This window comes from Amphiprion ocellaris, chromosome 17 (assembly GCF_022539595.1).
Source record: "Amphiprion ocellaris isolate individual 3 ecotype Okinawa chromosome 17, ASM2253959v1, whole genome shotgun sequence".
Taxonomy (NCBI): Eukaryota; Metazoa; Chordata; class Actinopteri; family Pomacentridae; genus Amphiprion; species Amphiprion ocellaris.
Window position 1 is genome coordinate 21648899 of NC_072782.1, and position 11074 is coordinate 21659972.

Consider the following 11074-nt stretch of genomic DNA (forward strand, 5'->3'; position numbering starts at 1 on the left):
CATCCATTTGACAAGCAAACAAACACGGGCTCCGGGCCGCAGCGCTGCGTTAAAGCTCCCCTGTAAATGTGCTTACCTGGGCTCGGGAAGGATGATTTTCTTGCTCGCCCGGGCCGCTGGAGTAGACTTGCTCTTCTCCATCGCCATCAAATAGCTGACATCGGCGAGCACTGCTTCGAGGTCCGCCATCTTTCGACCCTGGCACGACCAAATCGATAGAACAACCGGGCTGGGGATGGCTTTTGTTTCAGGGAATTAGAAAACAATGTCCTCCTCCAGCAGATAGCACCAACATCAAGGGCCGGGGTGCGTTTGGCGCACGGCGGGGCTGACCATCCGCTGGAAAGAGGCGTCGTTGTCTGCGGCTTGTACAGTCTGTGCACTTCAAACCAGCAGCATTGTGACACAAAAAAGGAAATTCACGAGGGAAGACATATGGGTGACAGGTTACTCTAGAAACAGATCACTAGGCTTGTAATCCCATTTAGCTGCAAAAACGCAGGTTTTTACGCGCGTTGGTGAGCAGGAAAGGTGGCAAATAACGCAGGAAAAGAGGGCCTCGCTCTGTATTACTGTGATGTGTCTGAAGGCAGCTGTCAGATCCTACAGGTCTCCGGGGACTTCCCTGGTCCTCTTAGTGGAAATGTGTCCAAACGGCTGTTTTTTTTTTTCTCCAGAGCTGCATGTGTTTCAAGGGGTTTTCCTTTAAAATGTAAACACTGTGCAGCACGGGGGGGATTCTTCTAATTTTAGTAAAAGTCAGTGGCAGTCAGAAAAAAACAATGACTGGCTTCTTTGCAGAAAATCTGCTTTACATTACAGGAATAAAACAGAGACACGTGTAACTGCCTCTCCAACAGCGATCAGAGAATAAAGGGGAGACTGAGGAGGGAGGACGCTGGTGGGGTGGACAGGTTGAGATGTACACCATCGGGGTGCCGGGGGTCGCTGTCCTCGATGTCTCGGCTGGCTGGTGCACCAGAGAAATGCAAATCTATCCCGACAGCCGCGTTTTGGCACAAATAAAAGCACAAGACGAGCCAGGACTCCGTAAAATCCACACGCCACTGCTGTTTATGCTGCTGGCTGCCTTCCTTTCCTGTCATTAATCACACACACACGCAAGTAAAAAGCAAATACGGCCACCTTAAGAGGTTTAACACCTAATCCAGTCCAGGAGAGAGGCTGTATTTAACTAATCAGCAGCCAAATCGTCCGAGAGAGCGCTAACTAGTTTTAGCCTGCTGGCGATATCGATATTTGTCTGCTAGTTAGCCACCGCGCTAGCGAGCGAAATCCAACCTGCTAGCTAGTAGGCTAATAAGCGCCAGAGTGGGTAAACACTACAATTGTATACCCTTGACTGTTTCGAATCGGATTTTTTCATTAAAATAAGCTTGGTTGCAGCCACAAACACTAGCTGAGCACTAACACTGGCTCGAATTCAAGCTAACGGCTGCGACTCCTATTGGGGAAGTCTCGCAGCGTTTCCGAGAATCAAGTCTTCAACCGTCCGCCGGACTCAAAAAAGGAGATAAATATAATCCATGGCTGCTAGTTGTGTTATCACTCAGTGAGGGGCTGAATCCCCCTCTTCTTCCCTCTCCGCTCCTCTCCTCTCCTGGAGACCCAGCTCTCGCTACCGACTGTGGGCTGACGGTGACGCTTGATGGCGGAGGAGGGGGAGGGAGCGCTGGGATGAGGATCGCTTGGTAGTTCGCTCGTTAAACGGTAACTTTTCCTCCGTAAACTGCGGTTAACCGAGAAGGCGGCGGCGAGGTGAGAGGGGCAGTTTCAACCAGCCTGGGTAGATGCTGAACAACTGACACGACACCCTGCTGGAGGCGGAATAAAAACCAAGCAGGTCGTCGTGCTCCGCGCCAGCCCCGACCGACTCCTGCCTACCAGGCTTTCCGCGCTGGGGGAGCCCACACTCGGCTACTTTTCACCGAGTGCCCGTGCGCTGCCGCCGGGGCCGTGTGCTGCCAGTCCGCTGGTTTCAACTAAGCGTTTTCAGCTCCGATATAGCACATGTTTCGCTGGAGTCCCCCCTTCGAAGTGTTTTTCTGTGTTTTTTTGCTAGCACGGCGGCTCTGCTTGCTTTGTGGTCCGACTTCCTCCCACTGCGGCGGGGAGAGGCTCGTAAAACCTGGAGCGGCTCGGAGCTGCGGAGCCGGAGCACATTTTTAGGAACGCCGCTGGTATTATTAGCTGTATTTTTACTATTATGATACTGTTTTTTTTGGAATGGTAACCCCTTTAAGCCATCTTCATGTTCATCCAACCACATCATGATCTCTCCAGCTTTTAGATTAGTGTAATTTTGCAGATGTTGTGGGAGCAGAATCGCCCAGTGAGCCTGCAGGAGCTTTCCCAGAGGAGGACACTTGGAACAGGCACAGTTTAAGGGCTTGGATTTTAGGAAGCTGCTGCCTCATGCAGCAAATTCTGCACACAAACCCGTTCCCCTTATATCGCTCATGCTCCATCTACAAGTTGTTTTTCCACATTGTATTCGAGCAGTCACGAAGCAGCAGCTTCTCACAATTAATATTACAACACACTACATTTTCTGTTGACGTGCTCCACTGGGATGTACGGACGTGTTGTTTTGGTGGAAACGCAGTGCCGTTTCCTGGCCAGCAGTGGTAATGCTGCTGGAGGCCTACAGGCGGCAATAGGCCTTTTCACTGTCACATAACACTGACAGGCATGTTTTATAGCCGGTGACTGCTGAAAAAGCACCAGGAGGGCAAGGAGTATTTATCAAGTAATCATAAGGGTTGATCAACAGAAAAGTAACATACTTTTGTTCCTAATTTATTCATTTTAGTCATTTTCAACATTCAACATTGTCAGGGACTCCTCACTCCCTCCACACCCACACTCCTCACTTAAATTCTTTGAACTGCTGCCATCAGTTTCCGAAGCATTAAAAACAGAACCCCCAGACTGTTCAACAGCTTCATTCCACAAGCTGGCAGAATGCTGAACTGCTGATCCGGATATGCACACTTCTGCACCTTCATCTAATTTTAGTATTTTTAGTTTTAGTTTCAGTATTTAAATTATTCACCATACCACAAGTTCACTTTAACTGTTGTGCACTTTACATCACAGACTGCTGCTATGAACACTTAAGAACAATTCAACTGCCAATTTTGTCAATTTGCCAATCTTTTAAAACGACATCTTAGCCTCCAAAGAGAATTTTGGAAGCTCCAAAGGAAAATAGCCTGAGCCAAATGATAAGAACATAAAATCCATCCATCCATTATCTATACACCGCTTAATCCTCATTAGGGTTGCAGGGGGGCTGGAGTCTATCCCAGCTGACTTAGGGTGAAGGTAGGGGACACCCTGGACAGGTCACCAGTCTATCACAGGACTATACATAGAGACAAACAAACACACTCACATTCATACCTACGGACAATTTAGAGTTACCAATTAGCCTCAGCATGTTTTTGTACTGTGGGAGGAAGCCGGAGTACCTGGAGAAAACCCACACATGCCCAGGGAGAGCATGCAAACTCCGTGCAGAAAGATCCCAGGAAGGCTGGGACGCAAACCAGAGTTGAGAGGTTGAGAGGGGTCCTCTGTGATCAGGGTGGCTTTCCTGATCACAGAGCGGTTAAACAGTTCAGAGATATGAGTTTGTGGTGAACCAATGATTTTGCTGGCCTGACTGACAATACAGGAGAGTTTTGTTTTGTGTTTAATGGAGAGGGAGCTGTACCAGGATGCAATGTTGAAAGTGAGAATGAATTCAATGAGTAAGGTGTAAGACAAGACAGTGAAAGACATTTTGGTTTGTCTAATGGTCAGAAATAACTGAACCATACATAGATTTCATCATCTTTACTGTATGTAGCATTCTTACCAAGCATTCTGAAAAAAGAAAAACCCTGCAGTGAAGTACAAAAGTCTGAGACCACAAGTGAATGTTCCTCTATTTTACATTGTTTTGATGCACTGCACTGGAAAAGCCTACAGGCTGCAGTAGGCCTTCACACTGTCAGACATGAACAACAAGCATGTCTGATAGCTTGTGGTAGTGCAGAAAAAGCATGCAACGCCAGAAGTGCAAGAAGTATTCTTTTAGTAATCACCAGGATTCATGAACAAAATTATAATCTGCAAATCTTTGCTGTTTTATTCATTTTATTTATTTTTTTTCATTCTCAGATCATTTTCTTTGTCATCCTTGATAGCACACTGAATACAGTGCAGAGATTTTCTCATCCTCAAAGAGGTTTTAGTAAGCGATAAAACTATCAAAAATGATAGGAGAATGCAGAGATTTCAGTCAAATAAGGTAACACAGACTCAGTGCTTTTACTGTAGATCTGGTTGTGATCCTTCTGAGCCAGGAAAAACTCAGACTGAGTCCAAAAGTCTACATTTTTCAGCTGCTTTTTTGTGTTGTTCTGCCTTTCTCTTTAAAATACTCCAAAGCTGATCTATTGGATTCAAGTCAGGCAACATACTTGCCCAGGTCACTGTTTTCACTTTTTTCTTCTATAGAAATCCTTGTGTGAATTTGTGCTTTGGATTGTTGTCGTGCTGGAAAATTTTTCTTCTGCCAAGCTTCTGCAGACTGGAAGTCATCTTGTCAGACAGTATTTTACTATATCCACAGCCATTTATGGTGCCATCTGTTAATGAAATCTTCACAAAACCTGCTTCACTGTCAGGACTATGCATTCACTGTAGTAGTCCTGGTCAGGTTCACACCAAACATGCTGGACCCATCTGTGGCGAACATGTTTATCTTGATCTCATCTGACCAAAGAATGTGTTCCTAGCATTAATCAGGCATCTCTTCGTGGTATTTAGCAAAGTTTCATTTTGCAGTTTTGTAGCAAATAGTCAATTTTGTCCATTGAGGTTGATGTCATGAACTGTCCTTCACAGTGACCTATCACAGAAATTCTGATTTCCATTGATAACTCTTGTGGCTAAGTCTGAAGCAGCTGGTTTTTCAGCCCTAGATTGTACAAATACAGCTCTGTGTCTGGTGACATTTTAGGAAGACGACCACTGCAGCTCTGATCAGTGGTACTATGACTCATTCTATACATCATGATAACTGCTGGCACTGTGTTTCCACTGATTTTTAGTTGGTTGCTGATCTTCTTGTATCCTTTTCCATCTTTGTGACGTTTCATAGTCAGATTTTTTATCCTATCTGACTGCTCTTTTCTATTTGGAGCCATGATGTAGACATGCGGATAGACACAACCCACAGGTCCAAAACTGAGAAAGCTCTGCTGTTCACACCTCATTTTATAGCTATGTCTGTACAGTTAGACTGAAGTCTAAGATGAACTCAGTTTAGTTTCAGTGATTGTACCGTTGATCATTGTTTACATTTTAAGGACTTTAATTTCCAATAAAGAAAATCTAAACTGTTAGATTTCAATGTTGCATGTGAGCAAATTCTGTTTATTTTTATTATTGATACTGTTGGATTTAGATGTAATGCGATTAGTTTGTGGTGACACAATTGTGAATGTTTTGGCATTTAGGTGATGTTGCACAGGGGTGTATGCACTACTCAGTTCAGTGTGAGGTTTTCCCTCCATATAGAACTTTTTGGTTTTGGTTTACCCAGTACCAGAGCAAAATTACCATCACCAAAATAATGAATACTGAGAATAAAAAAGAGCAATTCATTTTTTTTAACAAGTTAACAAATCCATCTAGGAAATAGTCACAAGTGAGGTGATCTGATTATCCAAACATAATCCCTCTGATGTAATCTCAGAATTACCACTGTCACAATTAACAGCATCAAAAGTCCAACAATCAGTAGAGATCCTCATTTACAGCCACACAATAGCTGTGACACACTGATGTTTAAACTGTTTAAACTTCAAACAGTGATACTGGACACAGATTCAAAAATATCTCAACAAAATTAACATTTGGGTTCCAAAAGGGTAAAGCAGTAAATTTTCTTGTATTTGAGATGCTAAAACCTGATTTAATATTTGACATTTTTTTCTTAATAATTTACTTTTGGGATAAATGGACTATCAAAATTGTTACAGATGAGGTACAAGTCAGTCAACTCTTCGTTTAATCTGATAATTATTTGAACTCTGAGTTCGACAAATATTTGTAAATTGCAAATATTTCTTGCAATTTAATTACCATTTAATCAATCTAAAATCGAGGCTGTTATATAATGAACTATAAACTTGGTTTTCATCACAGAGATTTTTTTTTAACTCAACTTTCACTACAGGTCACCTCTAGTCAGAACACATTGTAAAAAGGAATTCAATGGACCTGATACCTAAAAGATCTAATTTTTTCACTTAGATAAAACTTCAAAGGTTTAAATATTATTTTTGATGGGCTTGGTTAACATGATAATGTAGGTATTTGGACCAATGTGTTATTGTGTGCAATTTTAAATTAAATTAGTTTTGTGTTTGTTTTCATGACATGTATGTTTATCCAAATACACAGCTTTAGTTTAACATTTCAAAAAGGATAATCAGGCAAAATTTTGTTGGTGAATGAAATGTTTCTTACAAGCTACTACATGAACAAAAACATGAAAAAGCCACAAATTGTAGAGGAAATATAACTGGAGTAACTTCATTTTTAAAAAAGTTGGAGCAACTAATTTTTTATGAATAATCAACTTTAAAACTGATGTCATTAAATAGGATATATTTTAAAATACCTTTGAGTGCAGGGGCTATAAAGATAATGCCTCTAACTCAGTATAGTTTGTTGGTTAAACTTAATTCCATTAGAGATTGGGGGGAAAAAAGATTGATGCCAACTGTTGCGCTTTTTTTAGCTTTTTTTTTTTTTTTTTAGAGTGATTGCAATTCAGAAAAAAGCAAGTGAATTATGCACCTCAGTCTATCTATCTATGTATTAGATAAATAGATACATGGTGGAAGTCAGTAAGGTTTAAGAAAAACAGTTTATTCAGCACTGGGAGGCAGCAGGGGTTGAAGGTGAAGGGTCACATGGGAGAAAGGGGCTTGGAATAGGCTGTTACTGCTGAATACGGCGGATGGACTGGATCTGAGGGGTCTGGCAGTGGGAGCCAAACTCCCTGAAGTGTTTGTACTCCCCACAGTGACGATCACACTCCATGATATACTGGTATCCACGATAACCAGGGTACTGGTAGCACACAAATCTGTTGAGAAACACCAGAGGGGAGAGAGAGAGAGAGAGAGAGAAGGAAGAACAGATGAAATGTTGCAATAGACTGCTGTTGTTTTTGAGCTGCAGACAAAAAAAAGAAGGTGAATAGGAAACAGAAAAGTGGAAGGAAAGCAGCTGCTCACGCTCCAGACTGGATCCTGAGAGAGCCGACTTCATTGTTGCACCAGCCCATGGCCTGGAGGGAGGGATAATCATCGCTAAGCTCACCCTTACGGCCCAGGAAGTTCTCACGCTCAAAGATAGTCATACGACACTCTCTGTGGTTCTGGAGGAGGGGACAAAAAATAAAAGAGCAAACAATAAGTTGCTTTTCTGGTCGGACAAGACCACACTGATTACTTGAGTTCCAAAGACAGCGCTGGAAGTTCCAGAGGCATTCTGGTGAATTTCAGCGCTCCAATTTATGGTGGAAATATCTTTATTTATGGAAAGAAAAACACAAAGCTAAGTATAAAGTACAAAGCAGTAATATTTAAATAGGTTGGCAGGTGGGTAGGTAGTATATTTATTGAGAATAGATATATAGTTTTATACTTGGGTAGGTAGGTAGCTAGCTTTATAAGAGGCTAACTAGCTACACAGCTAGCTATGTAGATATCCTTAGCTGAATATGTAGATAGCTAGCAACTAGGTAGATAACTAAGTAGCTACATAGATAGATAGATAGATAGATAGATAGATAGATAGATAGATAGATAGATAGATAGATAGATAGATAGATAGATAGATAGATAGATAGATAGATAGATAGATAGATAGATAGATAGATAGATAGGTGACACAGAAACAGTACTTCCTTTTGTGAAGCTAACTCAGGAGCTGAACTTACAGCACAAGCGATAGGTCTGAAGGAGGTCATCCTCTCAATGTGGTAGGCATTGCTACCTCCAAAAGCATCACACTGGGGATACTCCCCTCTCTCCAGGACAAACTGCTGTCCCTGGTACGAGGCATGCTCATAGCCCACCCAGCTGGGGAGAAGAAGGAGAGAAACTCCTTTGAAACCTACCCAACTTCACTGATACACAGCTCATCAACATCATGTCATGGTATATTTAGCATTGTGTCTATTTCCATTTAGAGCTTCATGGCCAAAAGCATTCTCTCTGTTTAACTCACGCTCCACTCTCCACCCTGAGGGAGCGAACGGTCTCGAAGCCGAACTCCATCACATTGCAGCACTCAGAGGTGAACTCATGGCGGCGGCCCTGGAAGCACTCCTCATCGAACACAATGATCTGATGGGGAAATGTAGACACAAACTTACTGTCTGATATCACTTCAGCAGCCCAGCTTACAGACATTGAACTGAGTTAACTCTGAGTGCTAGGTGCACTGGGGCACTTCTAACGAGGCTAAAGGCACCACCATGTGATATAAAAGCACTTATTTAGCTTTCATAGTGTCCTAATGTGGTGTACTTTTATTGGCAGCACTCCCTGCTGATTGAACTGTGTGCCTTTTCATCTTTTACAACAAGCAGCAGGTCACATCTTAGGGAACACTTGAAGGTTGAAAGGCCTGCCACCGAGGTGACGTATAAAATCTGTTCCTCTATCTGTAGACTCACCTTCCAGTGGCCGGAGAACTTGGTGCAATGGTGAGTCATCTTGTCTGGAAAGAAGAAACATTAGACAGTTGACAAGAATTGAAAGGATTGTGTTCACATGCTGTAAAACATGCATTTGATTCTGGTGCAGAAAGAAAATTTGGCTGATGATGAAATTCATAGTTAGCTAGTAAAATAAAATGTGCAGCATAGAGCCTGGAATCCAAAAATGGAGCAATTTTAGTGTTATTCTACACGTATATTGCTCCATAGCCTGTTCAATGGCCTGGCCAAGTGCAACAGTGTGTATGTTCAGATGAAAAGCCAGGATACCAGAGTCAGCCTGATGCATAACTCCTGGACTGAAAGCATTAACATCTATTTATAGTTTGTATACAAAAATGAAGAGGGTCAAAGATGCCGCAGGCTTCATCAAGGCTTCTTCCTGCCGCCCATTCTATCTCCTCATCTCATCTCCTCCCTGGTATATGTCTCCCACTGGGTGCAATGATGGCCTTTGGGCCACAGAGCCTAGGCGGCTCCTGTGTTTGGGGGGTTTCCAGAGTAGCTGTGTGCATATAGGGGGCTGCTGTACCCTGGATGTGCTGTGCTGTGTTGGGTGAGGGACAGGGACTCACCTTGCTTTGATGCCCTTGGGTTGTCCTGCCGTGAGAGTGAGAGGAGCCACGCGCCCCCACCCTTTTAAAGCCTCCCCTGGCAGGGGGCCATGCTGAAAGCCCCGGCTCAGCAGCAGGGAGGGGCTTTTCTTTGTCCCCCCCGACAAAAGCGTGGCTAATCTGTGGAGGGGCAGAAGTGCAGACACCACATTATCACCCAGGGCAGTGGACACGGAGGACACAGGAATATAAGAGACAAGATAGAGATGAGAAAATACGAGGGACAAGGATGTGAGAAGGGTTGGAGGGTGGAGAGAAAAGATGCAGCTGTTTATTTGAGTGTCGGGTTCCAAGTGTTTGTCATAAAACAGTATACAAATATTTTCCAGAGCTCAGTCTGATCACTTATTGCTTTATTCGCATCTTACTTTTCAGTGCTTTACAGAGAGAAAATGAATATGAAAAAAAATACTGCCAATTATCCAATGAACATCATGCTATAAATAAAGGATCCAATAAGAAACCAGTATGGAAACTGTCATAAATAAACACTGTCACAAACTTTTTTGGTAAAATAACAGTTAAATATCAGCAGCTGTGGCTGCAAGTATTAAACGATGAATCATTGTAAAATACACTACCGTTCAAAAGTTTGAGGTCAACCAGACAATTTCATGTTTTCCATGAAAACTCGCACATTTATTCATGTGCCAACACAATGTAGCATTAGAACACAGGAGTGATGGTTGCTGGAAATGGGCCTCTGTACCCCTATGTAGATATTCCATTAAAAATCAGCTGTTTCCAGCCAGAATAGTCATTTTCCACATTTACAATGTCTAGACTGTATTTCTGAATCATTTACTGTTATCTTCATTGAAAAAAAAAATGCATTTCTTTCAAAAATAAGGAAATTTCTAAGTGACAGCAAACTTTTGAATGGAAGTGTACATTTCTGCATTGTATTCTTGAATGTGAAATGTATTGTAAAATACTGGTACGTGAACTGTAACTGTAGCCTACAAATTACAACAATTTTGTAAATAACATTTTGTATAATTTGTCTGCTACAGTAATTTATTACAGTGAATGCAATGAGGAAACACCACAGGCATAATTAGATAAAATTTTCAGAGCAGCAAAATGAATGAATTAATAAAAGACAGATGAAAATGTGTCCAAGTGAATACACAAATTGATACAATTAATAACACATTTATTAAGGAATTAAAAATAATTCAAAAATCAAAGACTAAGAAATTAGGAAACAGTATGTTTTGTACTTTACTTGATAAATTACATTTTCAGCTCTTTTCTCTCACGTTGTAATGTCATTTCTTGTCTTTCCTGCTCTGGCACATTGTAACCAAGAATTGTAATTTTACAGAATTTTCCCTTTTTTATTTTAGAGATCTTTCCATGTTGTTGAAATACACAATAATAACTATAATAAAATTATAGCAATAGACAGCATATTTTTATGTCTAATGTAAAATAACATTAAAAACCTGTATCTGTAAATAACCATAAAATTTTGATTTTTTTAAGTAAAATGTTTTGACATAAAGTAACATAAAAAGTACATTCATACAAAAAACTAACAAAATAATAAATTAAGAATTACTTCTTATTCCGTTTTTTTTGAACAAATGTACATTTGATGTTACTTTTGTTATATCAAATAAATTAGCTTTTTGTTCATAATCAA

General features: G+C 41.4%; 2 protein-coding genes across 3 annotated transcripts in view; both read right to left on the bottom strand.

Moving 5' to 3' along the window:
* grk3 (G protein-coupled receptor kinase 3) overlaps positions 1-2136 on the bottom strand; it is an 89686-nt gene extending 87550 nt beyond the window's left edge. Inside the window, exon 1 of one of the 2 annotated variants that reach the window (XM_055019082.1) lies at positions 77-2136. In XM_055019082.1, the coding sequence (XP_054875057.1) occupies positions 77-189 (113 nt within the window). In that variant the 5' untranslated portion in view covers positions 190-2136. The remainder of the gene's footprint in view (positions 1-76) is intronic. The other variant, XM_023266529.3, reaches the window with a different exon arrangement.
* Positions 2137-6930: 4794 nt separating this feature from the next.
* On the bottom strand, positions 6931-9495 carry cryba4 (crystallin, beta A4). The gene is made up of 6 exons (XM_023266540.3): positions 9388-9495; positions 8771-8814; positions 8320-8438; positions 8030-8171; positions 7323-7465; positions 6931-7171 (listed from the first exon to the last, which is right to left on the bottom strand). The coding sequence occupies exons 2-6, from the start codon at positions 8807-8809 to the stop codon at positions 7024-7026; spliced, it is 591 nt and encodes a 196-aa protein (XP_023122308.1). The 5' UTR covers positions 8810-8814; positions 9388-9495; the 3' UTR covers positions 6931-7023.
* Positions 9496-11074: the final 1579 nt, after the last annotated feature.

What these genes read in the sequence shown, in the direction of transcription:
- cryba4 (XM_023266540.3), bottom strand. Translation starts at nt 8,809, where the DNA reads ATGACTCACCATTGCACCAAGTTCTCCGGCCACTGGAAG. An exon ending in CTCAGGGTGGAGAGTGGAGC is followed by an intron (nt 8,172 to 8,319) that starts GTGAGTTAAACA and finishes TCTTCTCCCCAG; the next exon opens with CTGGGTGGGCTATGAGCATG. An exon ending in TCAGACCTATCGCTTGTGCT is followed by an intron (nt 7,466 to 8,029) that starts GTAAGTTCAGCT and finishes CCCCTCCTCCAG; the next exon opens with AACCACAGAGAGTGTCGTAT.